The sequence below is a fragment of the Musca domestica genome, unplaced genomic scaffold (genome assembly GCF_030504385.1).
Source record: "Musca domestica strain aabys unplaced genomic scaffold, Musca_domestica.polishedcontigs.V.1.1 178, whole genome shotgun sequence".
NCBI classification, from domain to species: Eukaryota; Metazoa; Arthropoda; class Insecta; order Diptera; family Muscidae; genus Musca; species Musca domestica.
In genome coordinates, this window is record NW_026712236.1 from 410,385 (window position 1) to 428,871 (window position 18,487).

At 35.3% G+C, this 18,487-nt stretch overlaps 1 protein-coding gene across 1 annotated transcript in view; it reads right to left on the bottom strand.

Moving 5' to 3' along the window:
- Positions 1 to 18,487, bottom strand: part of LOC101890230 (furin-like protease 2) — a 487,563-nt gene that overhangs the window by 142,885 nt on the left and 326,191 nt on the right. The window contains exon 2 of the mRNA XM_059120791.1: positions 648 to 2,434. Coding sequence (XP_058976774.1) covers positions 648 to 1,904 — 1,257 coding nt within the window. The 5' untranslated portion in view covers positions 1,905 to 2,434. The remainder of the gene's footprint in view (positions 1 to 647; positions 2,435 to 18,487) is intronic.

The window sequence follows — 18,487 nt, forward strand, 5'->3', positions numbered from 1 at the left end:
GTAATGACAACCACATTTCGCCTTATTTGGGCAATTTTCAAAACAGAGGAGTTCGTGTGCGTAACATTGTAAAATCTTGCAAAAAACCAATTTTTATTGAGTCATGGAAAAAAATCAACTTCAACTTGAGATATATTTCATATTTTTAGACAAAATATTGCAATTTTTGTCACATAATTTAGGGTGGTAAGGTTACATGGAGGGTTACGTGGGGTTACGCGAAGTAGTGGGCCAATACAACCCATTTTCGTTTTCTAACTTAATTCCTTCGGTAGATAAGTTATTCCAAAAGATGGAGAGGCGGTCGGAAGAGGTTAATCTATCAAAGAATTCTCATACAGCAAAAATATTCATACTTTATAGGGCCTGGGGATAAATATATTATACTTCTATTGATGAGGGTATTTATAGCTTAAATTAAATTTACAAAAATTGATGTAGCATCTTGACAACATCTGAACATCGCCTCATACATTCAAATAAATATTTACATAATGGCACATATAAAATTTAAACACATTAATTATGCAAAGCATTCACCTACCCAATTCCAGGGGAATTTTTTTTTAGACTCATTTTGATTGGATTTCAATACTAATTTATTATATTTTTAGTTTTAAATTTTAAATTGCATTTTCGAAACTTACCTGACCCATATTGGTAAAACCGTATTTATTTGCAATTATATCGGCCATTTCGGGTCCGGCGGGAATATGCACAGCAAATTCATTCGTATACATGGGCTGGCGGGGCAGACTGTGGGTGCCACGGAAACTGTCCAACAAATCGTCATGAAAATCGAATAAATAATCATCGGGACTTGTGGAATTCTGATGGCCAGAGTGCAGCTGTTGATGTCGTTGCTGCTGCTGTTGTTCGTTTTCATTATTGATAATTTGTGAGAAGGCATCGCTATAATCATTTAGGATTATCTTAACAGCCGAATTGGTAGCATTCACAGCATTTGCGGTTATGTACAGGTCGTTGTCACTATTGTTGTTGTTGTTGCTGTTGCTATTCTGCTGATTATTGCTACTATTTACATGTTGACTAATTGCTGCTGCCCCTGCCGCTGCTGTTGATGTCGTTGTTGCTTTATTACCGGTGGTTGAGGTGGTGGCTCCATTGTTGGTCTTTACAAATTTACCTTGACTGGAAGGCAATGCATTAGGTTGTTGCTGCTGCTGTAGCTCAAGGCTGGGCACAGCCAATACGCTGGGCAATATAACTAACATCACTAGGAAATATTTACACAATTGTGTGAGTGTGGTGGTGGTTGGCTGTGGTCGACGATGCAAGTGGTGGTGCATTTTGCCAAAATTGAATAGATTCCATATCACTGGTTTCGATGGGCTGCTGCAGATGCTACTGCTGTTGCTCTTACGCTTACTGGTTGCTGGATATCGCCCCCGGGGTCTTTCGCGCCACTTTTGGGTTTGATGGATATATGATGCTGTTGTAGCCGATGCTGCTGTGGCTGCTCGATTCACTGGCAATTTCTTTTCTTCCGGGCAGGTATTACTGTGATACAATTTACGAGAAACTGTCGAAGCAGCATCACCAGCATTGCCATTGTGTGGTGTCACATCCCCCTCTGTCATTGATGATGATGGCGATGATGACGACGAGGACAGAGCCCAACTCATACTGGCAGTTTTGGCTTGTCGTTTCAACGCCTGACTCTGTGATGATAGTTTGCCATTTTGGAAATTCACATTTGTTGCTGTTGTCAGTTGCTCATCTTCGCATTGCCAAATGTGTGAGGGAATTGTGGAGAAGCTGTTGGTGGTGGTGGTGACGGCAACGGCGGTGTTGGAAGTGACATTTTCGGTGTTGATTTCACATTGAGATGATATTGAATTGTCACATTCATCATCGTTGTTTGGATTATGATATAAATTCATAGTTGGATAGATTTCTGGGATAAGTTATGGTGGACGTGTTATTTTTGTTGTCGCACAAGATATGAAGAGAGAGATGGTATGTGTGCTGGATTGGTTGGGTGCAAATAGCGTTCCAGGAGTAGAAAACCAATTTTGCAATCACACGGAAAACTTGCTGAGTAGTGCTCCCTTTTTGAATCTGCTCTTTCGTGGATGGGGAGAGGTTAAGGGGATGTATAGAAAATTAATTTCAAGTTTTAATCAAATTTTAAAAATTTTTGATTAAAGTTCATTTGTATAGATTTTGATGTTAGGGTCGTTGTTGGTGCTGTTGATATAGTTCTAGAGTTTGTTAAAAATGTTCTTAATGTTGCTGCTGACATTGGCGACAACATGCGTACGATTTATTCGATAAAAAATTAATTTCCACACAAAAACAAATACAGCGATGACGATATATATATATATATGTAGAGGTGATGAATATGTGTTGATATTTTAGGGTGTTATTATTTTGATTTATCCTTTGCACAATTTAAATTATCATTTTGCTGAAAAGAAAGAGAGAAAATAAGAAAGGGAGAGATTAGTTTTAGGCCAGAATATATTAATGCAAAAAATCTGAGTTCAAAACAAATATTTGCTGTGTTTCTCTGTATTCATTGTCATATACGTCGTATAATCGATGGCGTTGCTTATACGGCATGATGTACAGTTATGTATTTCGGAAAATTTTTCCGATTTATGAATGATATGAATGTATGATATGAATACAAAGGAGCACGGCATTTTGTATACCCTACAACACTATGTGTTGGGGGTATTATAAGTTTAATTGGGCCAAAAATTATATAACACCTCGAAATATTGGATTCCCACAAAGGAAAGTATATATGGATCTTCCTATTTCGCCGAGCTAAGTCGATCTAGCTATGTATGTTCGTCCGTCCGTCTATCTGGCCATGTTAGTTTGTAATCACTCTACAGGTCGCAATTATGGCCCGATCTTCACAAAATTTAGAATGGAAGTGGGTCTAGAGCTAGAATTGAACGCTACTGCTTTTGGAGATGATCGCATAATATTTAGGGGTTAAATGAACCAAAAACTGAAAATTTTAATGATTTTGCAGTTGCTCTACAGTTATAGACCAATCGACGCGGAAAATAGCATGGGACTAGAGCTTACGGCTCGGCAGAAGCCTTCCAATTTTGATGGTCACTAAATATTAGTGGGTTAAATAGACCATAACATTTGTGTTAAATAAAAGTCAAATTTTCCATTAAACTGTGAATATTTTGAATCCCGGCGAAAACACAAATAGACGAACAGGTCAATTCTGACCGTAGATGCCGCTAGTAAATATATCGGTTCAAAATGCTAAGGGTAATATATGGGCAGTGTTCCATTACATAATTTCAAATGCGAAATCCTCAAAAGGGATTTGGGCATAAAGGGGCTTCTAATATATAGTAGTGTTGTAGGATATCACATGGTCGGCCCCGCACGGCTATAGCCTTTGCTTGCTTGTTTTTTATTGTTTTTTTTTTGACTCGGAGGCCCTTCAGGTCAGTCAAAATTTCTCATATAACTGCCGCCTATTTCATGAAGGTGGACAGAGTGCGTCACATATTTTTTCAGCATTTGTTCGTGATACGCCGACCGGAATATTGGAAAGAGTATGCAAAAATTAAACTAAGCTGATGGATCATTTGAGGCGCAGTCGCGGTCAACATTTGCATGAAATAATCTTCAAAATGCACAATTTCTTCAGTTTGACAACCATTTCTTATTCTAAACAGAGTTTTTAGACTTTTATGATTTCTTTTAAATTATTCAAGGTATGGAAATGGTTACTTTTATACCAAAAGGTCTTAAAATCTTTCATTTTAAAGTTTACCGAGAATGATATTAGTAAAACCATTGTACAATGGATCTACATCTAAGTTTTCTGTCCCGAACCTAATTCAATGTCTGCATATGTAAACACTAGAATGGAATATTAAATTTAGGATTTCAGCTCCATCATTTCTTCTTCTACCAAATTTAGTACCATTTAGTGGAATTTGGATACGCATATCCAAAACCAGCTCCTCTTCTCATCCACACCATCAACAGTGACATAAGTATAAAATTTCAGAATCTTAGCTTTATTCTTTCAAACAATGCCAAATTTAGTACTATTTAGTACTTATCGTATAATTTTAGTACATATTTGCAAAATTACCACATTCACCAACAAAGGCATTCATATCAATTTTCAGGATTTCAACTTCATTCCTTCACTCATTTCCAAATTTAGTACTATTTACTATTCTTCGTACAATTATAGTACAAATTTTCAAAACCACCCCTATATTTCAATTCCAGCCACCAACACAGACCTCACTATAAGATTTGAGGATTCCAGCCTTGTATTCGTATTCGTGAGGGGAATACAGATATTTAGTACTATTTTGTACTTTTCGTACAATTGTGGAACACATTTCAAAATCACCTCCGTTTTTAAGTTACATATATCAACAGAGACCTCAATATCAATTTTGGGGATTCCAGCCCTATTCCTTCGCCTAATATCTAATTTAGTACCATTTAGTACTTTTCGTACAAACATAGGAAGTATTTCAAAAATCACCACCAAATCGCAGATACCATCAGTAATCTACCATCAAATACCATCAGTGACATCTATATCCAATTTAGGATTTCAACTCTATTTATACACCCAATATCAATTTAGTACCTCTTAGTACTTTTTGAGCAATTACAGTACATATTACCAAAACCACCTTTATATCTAAACAGACAATTTCAGGATTTCAGTTCTATTCCTTCACCCAATATAAAATTTAGTACTATTAATTACTAAATTTCGTACAATTATATTGAATATTACTAAAACCACCTCTATATCTCAATTCCAGCTACGAACAGAGACCTCAATAACAAACTTGTGGTTCCAAGCCCTATCCCTTCACCCAATACCAACTTTTTTACGATTAAGTACTTTTCGTACAAATATAGGACGCATTTCCAAAGCTCCGCTAAATTTCAAACACAGATATCATAGGTAATCCAAATATCATATTTCAGATTTGTATCCCTATCCCTTCTTCCAATAGCAAATATTACACCATTCAGTACTTTTCGTACAATCATTTATGAAATCACCTCCATATGTCCAGGCTACACACGAACAGCGATCCTAATACCAAATTTAAGATTTCCCGCACTATATACAAAATTGTACCAAGTACAGCATCTTTTCTTTATCACAACAGGTACTCGAATACAAAATTTCATAATTTCAGCTTTATATATTTAACCTAACCAAATTGTTCCAAATTTAGTACCATTTATTACACTTCACACTCTTAGTACACGTTTCCAAAACTTCCATGTATCTTACTCCAAACTCATTACCGAATTTAAAGTTTTCGTAACCTTTAAGTACGAATTTCCAAAAACCCTTTGATACATCTATCCTACTATCTATTAGTGGCTTTTATTCCAAATTTCCAAATTCCAGATCAGTATGTTTGTCCAATACAATTTTTAGTACTTTTCGTACCCTTTTTGTACGATTTTCAAAACCCAGCCTACGCACCAGGATTGTAGCTTTAGCCGTTTCGTCGAGGTGTTGATTTTCACTTAATAAGCCAGTCAATTATTTCACTACTCGTTTGTATATGTTGATAGATGAGTTAGCATTAAAGCACATCTCTTATTAATCGATTTCGAATTTAGGCCACATACTAATAGTGTCATCAAAAGCACCTGCAGGTTATGACATGCTTCCATATTTTCTGTAGATTCCCAATATAATTTTTACATTACCGAATTTTAAAGCATATATTTTTTTCTTCTTTCCGAATTATGAACAATTCAATTGACAAGTGACTTGAGTATGACAAATCTTTTTAATTGAATTTTCAGTTCAAGGCAATATTCCATTTCATAAATTATTAAATTCACCCATTACACATACCCACATGTATTCTCTCAGACAAAGAAAAATATCTTCACAAATAAATGATTAATTGCCGATAAATCATACAATAATGCGGAAATTCTCTGAAGAGCCATTGGCATTAAGTTGGGGAATTAAAGCAAAAAATAACAGAAGAGAACAGGGGATATAAATTCAATACAATTCATGTGATTTATATTGTATTAAATTTTTGGCATAACGAAAGGAGAATGAGAAAAATAAATATATATTTACATGTGGGATATTTGAAGGTCATAGAATGCAGAATGCTACAAGGATGTCAGATATTGAGAAAATTTAAGAATTTTGCGTTTTTTTTTAAATATTAAAAAACATAGATTACTTTTAAATAATAATATATGATTAGCTGTTTCATGGATCTGTCTTAAGTAAAATGAGTGGTGCGTATATAAGACGATAATAAGTATACGCTCCGTTGTAATCAATTAAATTGATAGTAACTAAAACGGAACTAAACCAAGGACTTAGTAATTGAGTATGAACAAGTAAAAAATCAATAATTTGGCCGTGGTGAATTCTGAATACCTTTATACTTGGTTCTCTAATCCGTTATACTTGGTTCTCTACAAAGACGTGGGTCAGCAAAGGCAACTTTTGTCATAAGCCATTGCAAAATTCAAATATAAAACTTGAAAAAATCCGGTGAAAAATGTAGCCGAAATCATAAAAATAACGTATATAGGGAGGTACCCTTATATCGGGCCTAAACGAAGTCACAGACTGTAGTACCTATTATTAACTTCAAATACGAATATAAGGAAGGCACTGATATATGTGCATAGACAATTTTCTGGCATAGACTGTAGTCGAAATTACGAACTTTATAAATGATTTTTTAAAAAACTCCGGTGAAAAATGTCGCTAAAATCATTAAAGACTTGAATCAACATACGCGATATTTTTTAGTAGGCTGTAGTACCCATTGCGAATTCTTAATATGAAAGTTGAAACAACCCCTTTGAATAATGTCCCTAAAATCGTTCAAATATCGAATATCGGGGAGTTCCGACTGTTGTGTATGGGCTACACGATATCGTGGATCTATATAGACATATCCTTTCCAGGGGGTAAAGTGCTTAGAAAGTACTTTTGATATGGATTTTAGACAATTATATGAAAAACGTAGCTTAAATCATGGCGGAATTATATGAAAACCGTTATATGGGGGGACAAACGATATCGTGGACCTATATAGACAATACTCTTCCAGCGGCTAAAGTACTCAGAAGGAGCTTCTTTTTGGATTGCCAGACAAAATTATTGAAAAAATTGACTACAATCATAAAAATACGGAATAAACGAAGGTACCGTTATATGGGAGCATTACAATATCTAGGAGCTATATAGCCCATCTTCGAACGTGACCTACCTGCCACAAAAGACAGATCTGTGCAAAAATTGCAGCTTCCTACCTTTATTTGTTTTGACTCTAGCATGATTACAATAGATGGACAGATGGACGGAAAGACAGACAGTTGGGCCGACATCGCTAAATCGACTAAGAATTTTATGCTGATCAAGAATATATATATATTTTGTGGGGTCTACATGTCAAGGTCTTAAAATGGTGGAGAGTATAAAAAAGGATCTTAACATTACAAATTGTTAAGCATTGATTACAGTTCAATAATCCCATTTCTATACAAAGCTCTTAAATACAACTATTTTGAAATATGACAGATGGTGCGTATTATCGACGACAATATGTATACGCCCTGCAGCAATCCATAAAATTGGTAATAATTAAAGATGAACCAAATAAAGGCTTTAAAGAGCGATTATTAAAAAAGAAAAGGAATTTAACATCACAAATTGTTAAACATTAATAACAGCTCAGTCCCATTTCAATTCAAATTTACTATTCCTACAATCAGAAAATTTCCAATAACCCATGTTGATAACAAGAAAAAGAGAGAGAGAGAGAGAGGCTATTGTCCCAACAAAAAGAGTATTTTTGCATATGAAATGCGTTAAAGTCCATTAAATTTTTTGTTTGTACCCCAAGGGAACTAATATTCGATAAAGAGTTCTAGGACCTTGTTATGAGATGATGATGATGAACTAGAATTGACGTAGAAATTCAAAAACAAGAAATGTATGTATTCACAATGTAAGATAAAAGAGTTCGAATGCATAAATTTAAATGCAAATTGTGTTAAATGCCATGAGGAAAACTCAAAGGCATTCGAAGAAAATTGACTCAAATGGAATGTTGTTTGCTCCACACATGGGAATGGGTATAGAGATTGTGAAAAGGAGTTCTTTGCTGCTATGCTAGAATATTAAAAGCCCAATAATAAGTTAGGTCTGGTCACCTTCTGCCCCTGTGCCTTCGTTACAAATTGCAAGAATTCTCAAGAGAAAATATATTTCAAAGTAAAACATTTCTCCACGAACAGTAACTTCTAATAGTCTTATGTATATTGTTGACCTTTTAAAGACTTTTCAAAATCAGCTTATGTTTGGAAATAATTATTAGATAGATGGTGGGTTAGAAAACACAAGAAAATTGTTAGCCCTTAAAAGTAACAAGTCAAATTGTTTCAGTCGGTCTCACCGGCAAATGTATACCCACGACCTTGAGTTAAGATTATTCACACTGTTGACTCTTTATGGGGTAGGTTCCGAAACAGCTGAACAATATTGTCCAATTTGTATCTGACCTAAGTCTGATATAAATATTACAACGTATCATATTTGGACTATGTCGTCTTCTTCATATACTTTATATGAGACATGTGCAAATTTTCGGAAAATGTCGCTATATACATATATAGGGGACCGAAGTATTCCACTCCATCTAATACAGATAAAAACATTAGTATGTGCAGTATTTAAAGGAAATCGAACATTTATATCCAATTTTATAGGAAATCATAAATTCTGATAATAAAACAAGTTGTTTAGAATCACGACTTGTTTGTAAGTTATGACAGATATAGATACTGGAAATTGTGAAACTTTGAGGGAGGGGTCCTGGAAGGGGTTGACAAATATCTATCATCATCACTACAGATTTTACCCTAGCAAAAATGTTTGGATGTGTGAAAAGAGTTGGATGCTTATTTCGCTTACTTTGAGCGTTTTATTTTTCAATATTTTGAACCCTTTGTGGAGGAAGTACCAGAAGGAGTGCGCCGATATAACCCATTTTCATAGCAGATCCTGTGTTACTAAAAATAATGGCATGTGTGAAATTTATGGAGAACCGGAAGCTTATTTCGGATTATATGATCGTTTTGATTATTCAAAACTTGGACCCTTTGTGGGGGAGAATAACAAATCTTGTGTTGTTGGAAATATTGAGATTTGCCAAGTCTGAATGGAATTAATTTTATGAGCTTCATGGCTATTCAAAAGTGTTAGTAATAGAAATAATGGGATGTGAGAATCGGATGCTTATTTCAGGTTTTATGATCGTTTTGGTTATTCAAAATTTTGAACTTTTGTGGGGGAGGTAGAAAGAAGAATGGTCCGATCTCTACCATCTTTATAACAGATCTGGCGATAGAAATATTTAGACGTGCCAAGTCTAAATGGAATCGGATGCTAATTTCGCGTTTTATGAGCTTCGTGGTTATTAAAAATTTTGACCCTTTGTGGAGAAGGTATCAGATGGAGTGAACCGATATATCCCAACCTCACAGCAGATCTTCTGTTAGTAGATTTCAGATCCTATGATAGTTTTGGTTATTCAAAACTTTGACGCGTGGTGGAGGAGGTACCAGAAGGAATGGTCCGATCTCTACCATCTTTATAACAGACTCTTTATGGGGGAGGTACAGGAGGGAGTAGGTGGTATATTCCATCTTTATACCAGACCTTGGGTTATTAAAAATATTGTGATGTAAGTAATTTGAAGACAATTGGGCTCTTATATCACATTTTATGAGAGTTATATTTATTCAGAATTTTGACCCTTTGTGGGGTAGGGGATGAGTTACGTTTTGGCTGTATCAAATGATATATACCCTCTCCAGCCATAGATTAGACTTGTCTGAATTAATCACCTTTGGCACGTAATATGGCCTTTAAACGGCCAATGAAACCGTCACGCGCTGCCCGAATTTTGCTCTGCGGTATTTTGGCCCATTCCCGGTGAAGCGCTTGCTAGAGGTGATCGACACTTTGATATTTTTTAGTGCCAACCTTGCTTTCCAAAATACTCCTGACACAATAGTCTAATGGATTGGTATCCGGAGATTCTGGTGGCCATTGTGCGCTGGATATGAAGCGAGGAACCTCATTTTCTAACCATTCTTGGTGGCGCGTGCTGAGTGCGATGGTGCTGAGTCCTGTTAGAATGTCCAGGGTCTGGGGCCAAAATATTTGAGTGACCAAGGCTTTAATACACTCTCCCGAATATTTTCGCGATAATATTCGACATTTTTTCTGATGCCACGGTCGATTAATACGAGCGGAGAGCGACCATCGGCTGTTATGGCGGCCCACACCATCACCATGGCAGGCGCTTAAGTTCTGGTGGCCAACCGAAGGTGTACATTTTCAGGCGACCTTTTTGGCAAGTGAACATGATCATTTTGTTTGGTTACAAACTGCTGGTCAACGCAAGTTTTCTCATTGGAGAAAACCATATTCGGCAGCTACATCAGCAGAAATGGTTCGTAAAGTAAAGAAGCGACTTGATCGAAACCAGTGTTACAGTGGTCGGAAAATGGCTCGTGAGCTGTACATATCGCAATATTCCATTCGGCAAATATTGAAAAATGAGTTCGGGGTAAAACCATTGAAATTCCAAAAAGTGCAAGAACTTACACCACAATAGAAAAAAAATAGACTCAAAAGACCTAAAGAATTGCTGCGCTTGGCTGAAAGTGGTGAACTGCCGAATTTGGTTTTCTCCGATGAGAAAACTTTCGTTGTCCAGCAGTTAGTAAACAAACAAAACAATCGTGTTTACTTATCAAAGAGGTCAACTGAAAATGTGCACCTTCGGTTGGCCACCAGAACCACCTTGGCCACGCAAACATTTTGGTCGCAGACCTTGGTCATTCCAACAGGTCTCAGCATCGCACTCAACACGCACCACCCAGGAATGGTTACAAAATCAGGTTGCGCGCTTCATTTCCAGCGAACAATGGCCACGAAAATCTCCGGATACCAATCCGTTGGACTATTGTCTCTGGAGTATTTTGGAAAGCAAGGTTGGCAGTAAAAAATACCAAAGTGTCGATCACCTCAAGCAAGCACTTCGCCGGGAATGGACCAAAATACCGCAGAGCAACATTCGGGCAGCATGTGACGGTTTCATTGGCTATTTGAAGGCCATAATTCGTGCCAAAAGTGACCAATTCGAAAAAATCTAAACTTATCCTAAAATCTGATGCTATTTCCGACATTTCTTTTTTTCATTTAATAAAATTAAAAAAAATAATAATAAAAATTATGGCGTTTGACTTTGTTGCAGTATTTTATCTCACCCTGTATTTGTATATGGCTCCTCAATTTTTTATATATTTTTTAGTTTTTATCTCTATTCCTAAATCGTCGATTCTTCATGAAACCAATGCCTTTTCCCAATTAACTCGACTCGTTCAATCCCCCATACCACAGTATCGTCGTCCTTGCTCTTGCAAATGTCATTGACTCGTATTTCTAATGGATTTCGGCACTTGAAATACCGGTAGTGGCAAAGAACTTTTCTGATGCGTATATATATTTGTATTACACCTGTTGTCGCCAAATGGAAACTTTTATCCACTTCACCGAAACCAAAATATTGAACATAACTACCAGCACACACATGAAACTATTTGTATGTGTATGTGTGTTTTGAGAAAAAACAATGTGTGTATGCATTGTTATTTCAAACATCTCAATAGCGTTTTTGTTTTCTTTCCGCAACCGAAGTTGGGTACTTTTCAAGGGACTGCTAAAAAGCCTCTTTTATTGAGACACAAGGCGGTGGAGTGGTATGTTGAGTATGAGTGTATGTGCCTTAGAGATGATTGTACCCCGAAGATGATATTTTCATGATGATGATGACAATGAGTATGGCCATTGTTATTGCCTTAAAACAGAACAAACACATACACAAAGTGAGGAGGAATGCCAATCTTTGTTTTATACGATTATTGATTGTTGTATTGAAGTCTCATTTGTGTGTGGGTGGGGGAGGATGGTTTGGTATTACCAAAAAGAATTTTACGTAAAATAACAAAGGGAATTTTTTCCGTTCTAATTGCCATGGTTCTTCCAAGGTACATACGCCTCATAACAAAAATGTCACCAATTTTTGGCCATTGTCTAACCACATTTGCCTCAAGTTCATTGTGCATTGTTATTGGGGCAACTAACAAAGGACACAAGGTGAGTGGCTCTCTAGACTGATAGTAGAATTTCACATGCCAAAGGATATCTAAGCGCCATGGCAACGTTTAGACATACACCAACGAGAACGACAATAACCATTCATTTAGCATTGCCCTAATGAGTCTATCCAGAAACATTTTTGGGATATACACATCCAAGCTTTTAACCACCGGCATACATTGAGCAGGCATCAGATTGGCTTTAGTAGGAATTTTATATGGCCGAGTAGACAATTGCAATAATTTTTTGTTTGGACCAACATTGTCATAGTCTGGATAATGTGATTTTTTTCCGGAAAGCAATATAAGTGAAGTAATGTTTTTTCTTTTTGTTGGTTCTGTTTTACCTCATTTACTTCCTGGGAAATTTGTTTTTATGGATATTTGTTTTATGTTTAGATTAGTTTTATTTTCGTCCCAAGTTAGGATAGTTTGGGAAATAAAACAGATGATTTTCTTCGGAGCTAAGTGTAGTTTTAAGTTTGTATTGGGTAATTTTCTTGTTATGTGACAATTAATGATATACCTTATGCTACTTGTACATAATTTGAGAGTAATAAATTGAGGTGGTTGGAGGAAGAAAATCATATTGAAACTATAATGACATATTCTACCTTTTCCAAATGAAAAACTTGCAACCTTTGCTTAAAATGTATTTATTTCAGATAAAAATGTGTCGGCATAAAAACATAAACTTAGATAATTTTAAAATATCGTTCCAAACTTTAAAATTGGGTTCTTTAAAGTAGATCCCTTCAGGCCTTTAATATTTGATTAAATTTTGATTTGTGAAGCTCTCTTTTTTGTTTAATGACTTCTTACAAAAGTTTCCATAGAAAATGTTCAGTTTCTTAAATACATATATTTTTAAAAATATGTGTAGGCCATTTTAATTAGAACCCATCAGGTTAAATCTTGGATATAAAGAAGTTTAATACCCTTTAAGATTTTAAATTACAGATTATTTTTTTTTTACATCTTGGATTTCCTTTGGTATTATATACAGCATCTTTAAGGCTTTGGCAGGTAGAAGAAATTTTCAAAGGTCACAAACCATGGATTTAAAAAAGAAGACAGCCCATTTGAGAGGCTATGTCGTGATTTTATACCCTCCACCATTCTATGGAGGGTATATTAATTTTGTCATTCCGTTTGTAACTCCTCGAAATATTCATAATATACCCTACAAAGTATATATATTCTGGATCAGCGTAAAATTCTAAGACGATCTAGCACTCTCCGTCAGTTTGTCTGTTGTAATCACTCTATCTTTCGGACGAATTGAGATAGAAGGCTACTAATTTTGTATACATGCATAGTTTACCAGTAGACAGGTTAAGTTCGTAAATGAGCCATGTCGGTCCATGTTCACGTACAGCCCCCAATTAACCGCTATTATTTAACATTTCATATTCGTATAGCCCCCATATAACGGTTTTCATTTAAGTGTAGTTTTCGGAACTTTTGTTGAAATTTTTCAATTTCCTTCGAAATGGTGGAGAGTATTAAAAGTGCGGTCCGACCGAACTTAGCTGCTTTTTTACTTCTTCTTTTTTTGAAGAATTTTCACAGATCCCTTTAGACCTTAAAACGTGAATTTTTTTAATAATTTTTTTCACAGTTCCTTTCAAGTCACTAAATGTAGATTCGTGAGGAATTCTTAAGAGATTCTTTAAGGTCATAAACCGAGGGTGTTTCACGAATTTTTTGAGGCTCCTTTAATACCCTGAAATGTGGATCTAAAAAACAGCTCGTTTAAGGCTCGTAAAAGCGAGTTGTGCAAATAATTTTTAACTGATACCATAATGTCTGAAAGATGAGCTTAAAAAAAGTCTCTCAGCTTTTTCGAGGTACTCAAAAATGATTTTTATAGAAGCTCCTTAAGGACTCCAAACTGCAGCTTTTTCGAGGTACTTAAAAATGATTTTTATAAAAGCTCCTTAAACTGCAGTAAAAGTTTAACGACTTCTGAAAGGCCACAACTATTTTAAAATCCTCAAACAAAAATTTTCTTAAGAATTTTTCACAGTTCCTTTAAGACTCTGAAACGTGGATAATTTTAAGAAAATCTTTCATGTTCCTAAAACATCGATTTTTTTTTTAAATTACAGTTCCTGTAATGCCCTGAAACATGGATTTAAAATAATACAATTCCTATAACGCCCTGAAACTTGGATTAAAAAAAAAAAAAATCAGTTCCTGCATTGCCCTGAAACGTGGATGTTATAAAATTACAGTTCCACAACAGTTTTAAGGTCTAAAACAAGAATTTTTTTTTAAGATTTTTTCACAGTTCTTGTAAGGTTTCTAAAACGTAGTGTTTTACAGTTCCTGCAACGCCCTGAAACGTGGATTTAAAAAAAGTTACAGCTCTTGCAATGCTCTGAAACGAGGATTTAAAAAAAAATAACAGCTCCTGCATTGCCCTGTAACATGGATGTTTAAAAAAAAAATTACAGCTCCTGCAAAGCCCTGGAACGTGGATTTTTTTTTAAATTACAGCTCCTGCAATGCCCTGGAACGGGGATCTTTTTTTAATTTTTTAAAAGTTCTTTTATTTCTAAATCTAAATATTTTTTCAACACTATATTTGTCTTATTATATTATATTCAGCTCGAAATTATCGGCCCCTGTTAAGGAATATAACAGATTCTTTGATTCCTTGAATAATGAATTTTTAATAAATCCTTTAAGGTCTTAAATTGTAAATTTTTAATAAAAATTTGGACTTTTTAACGAATTTTCGGACATCTTTTGAATCTCTTTAATGAATTTAATGGATTTTTCCAAATAATTGTGAAGGTTTTAAATAAAGAATATATCCATTGAATCCTAAGATCCCGGACTTTTTAATTATACCATTGCATCGTGTTTTTAAATTATGGAATAGGTCCGGTGAGGCCTGAAACAGAGTTCTTTATAGATCCTTTAAGGCGATAACTGAAGGATTTTTGTAAAAGCTTTGATTTTATAAATCATGAGCTTTCATTATTTCCGTTTGGGCCTTTGAATGGTATATTTTTAATAGATCCTTTAAGCGATTAAACTTTGAATTTTTTTGAGGTTTTTAGGAAATCTTTCCAATTTTTTTTATACTAAAGTTTTCGCCAATAATACCAAATTCCGAAAATCAAAACACAATGCTTTACTTGCAACATTTGAAATTTGCTTTCATCGGAGACTGGTTTTGCCTACCAAAATAGATACAAAAAAAAGAGGTTTCATACAATACTGAGATTTCACATACTATTTCATATTTCAAACTCTGCTCTAAAATCTGACGTTCGCTTTAAACACCTGTTAAAATTTTCAAAATCATATATAATAGAAATTTCGTCGTGGACCAAGCGTCTCGATACAAAATTCAAATTTAAGAACCACCTAAGAATTTAAGAAATCCACCTGTCATGATTATACAAATGCTGTGAAAAAAATCTTTTACATTTTTTCTAAGCCCAAAAATCTGTGAAAAAAAAAAATGTGAAAATATACTAATTTTCAAAAATCACTTTTTGGTACCCAACATTAATTAATTATGTACCAAATTAAAGCACCTACCACTAATATTCTATGCTGCAACTCATAAATACGACAAATAATCCAAAATAATTACCATATTCAAATTCCAATAGTAGCAAATTTTTCAAAGAAACATGACGTATTATATTTAATACTCTCCACACACAACACATCGTTCTTGTTGTTTCCTTCCTTTTGCATTTACAAAAGACAGCTCTGCAAACGTATTGTCTCACAAACCGAATGACATACGTTCGCTCCACACCCACAAATCTATACATCCAAACACACACACACACACTCTCATCATTAGAACATTAATTTTATGAGCGCAACAAACAACCGAACTGCCGAGATGAAAGACAAACAACACACACGTAGTTCATTGTAATATCTAATGACATTGTCACGTCTCGCAGGATACTATAATGACTTCTCACATTATCCTAATTTTTCCCTCAGCTATAGCTTCTTGTTCTTCTCCTCCTGCACTTGGTACTAATCTCTTAAACAAATATTATCATATTATTAACTAAAGAAATCACTGCTGCCGTCTAAGATGTGAGGGCGTGAGAGAGAGGGGGAGAGAGAGAATTACGGACACGTGAGGGAGAGAGAGAAATGTCATGCAAAATATTTCCCTGTGAAACTCTATGGAACAACACAGTTACAAAGAAATGCGAGATAACGTAAATGCAATGGTCCTAGAAACATGTCAAACGCAGATATGTGAACTTTTTGTTTTATCACAGGATAGACGACTACAACGTCGACATCCTTATGCAAAATACAAAAGACCAAGGATGCCAAGAGGATGTACAGATGAACGAACACGTTGGCTGTTCAAAGAAAGAACAAATCTGCTTTTCTCTCTCTCTCTCCCCTTCTCTGTCTCTGCCAAGAAAACTAATCATGCATCACAAGAGATTGAATGCTTCGTCTATCACAGATGAGTGCAGCGAGCGAGGGAAGGACGTGGGTTTTAACGAATGGCAGTTGGGTTTTTAAAGAAAGGTATTTCGATGAAAAAGTACAGGAAAATGTTGTTAACCCATTGGGAAACAAACAAACAATTAAAAGCTGCATTAAAAGGCATCTTCGAAAGAAGTTATAATGATTTTTACACCCTCCGCCACAAATAGTACGGAGGGTGTATTAAGTTCGTCATTCCGCTTAATAATTTTAGACATAACAAAGTATATATAATCTTGATCAGCGTTAAATTCTAAGACGATTTAGCCCTGTCCGTCCGTCCGTCCGTTGTAATCAGGCTAGAGTCAAAACGAATTGAGATAGGAAGCACAGATTTTGCACAAATAAGTCTTTTGTCTGCAGACAGATCAAGTTCGAAGATCGGTCCAGGATATCATATAGTCCCCATATAACGGTATCCCCCGATATTCGGCATTTTGATAATCTTAGCCACATTTTTTAACGGAATTGTTTCAAAGTTTGTAACAAGCTACAGCCTATGACAAAAATTGCGCCTACAGATCCATGTCTTCGTGTGGCCCCATATAACGATACCTCCCGATATTCGGTATTTTGATGATTTTAGAGACATTATTCACCGGAATTGCTTCAAATTTCGTATTTATTGCCGATGACAAAAAAATTACTTATGCAGAACCACGACTTTGTATAGCCCCCATATAACGAGTTTTCTTTGAGCTGTTTTTCAACGGAATTTTTTGGATTTTTTTCAAGTTTCTTCAAAATAGTGGAGGGTTTAAGAAATTCGTCGCGGCTAAACTTAGCTGCTTTTTTACTTGTTATTTATTAGTTTATTTTCTTTTATAGATTATTTCATAAAAATAAATAAACATCTCAAATATCCGAAGCCCTCAAAGGATTAATCCTAATCCGAAAAAAGTAGAAAAACACCAACGCAAAATGAAAGCAAAATATTAGCTTAACACGTTTTACAGATAATACTTAGCACACAAATGGGCACCTTAGTGAATGGCAGTCAACATTCCGTCGGTCTGTAGCTCTGTCTATCTATTTGACTGGGGTTGCAGGACATGTTTGTGTCTCCTACCTCCACCTCCCTTTTGGCTTAACAGAGTAATACCAATGGTGTCATTATAACCAAAGGGAGTTGTTTACACTGAATTCCACATTTGGTGACTGACAGTGTGGCCTCTATACTTTTTTTTTTGTTACCGAACATAGATGTCAAAATAAATGTTGTCTGTTGAAATTTCTAGTCCTGTCATTATCATTTGTTTGTTATGACATCCAACAGACGCATGACAATTACCATTATACATACCTGGGTGTTTTTACTGGGTTGTTGTTTTTTTTACAAAGGATGTAAGGATGTTAGTAAGACATTTGCGTAGGTATGTTGAAATTGAGGCGAGGAAAATGGTTTGGAAGAATGTTTCAATATGCAACACGGCAAGTTTGGCTGATAAAATGTAAAAGTAGCTTCGGCAAACATAACAACCTTAAAAGAAAATCCATAAGAAGTGCCAAAACAAGGTTTTAGAGTCTTTAAGAAGCCGTACAGCGTTTTTATACCCTCAGCCATATGGCTAGATAGGGTATGTATCATTTGGAAACAGCCAAAATGTGCCTCATTGAAAAAAACAGTTTCAGTTTATATATATATATATATATTTTACTACACAGAAAGAGAAAGGATAATCCGATTTGTCTCCTACTTTGCAAATCCTAATATTTGCATCAATGCTAGGTCAGGTGCGAAAATGGATAATATTGGTCCATTCCATCAAGT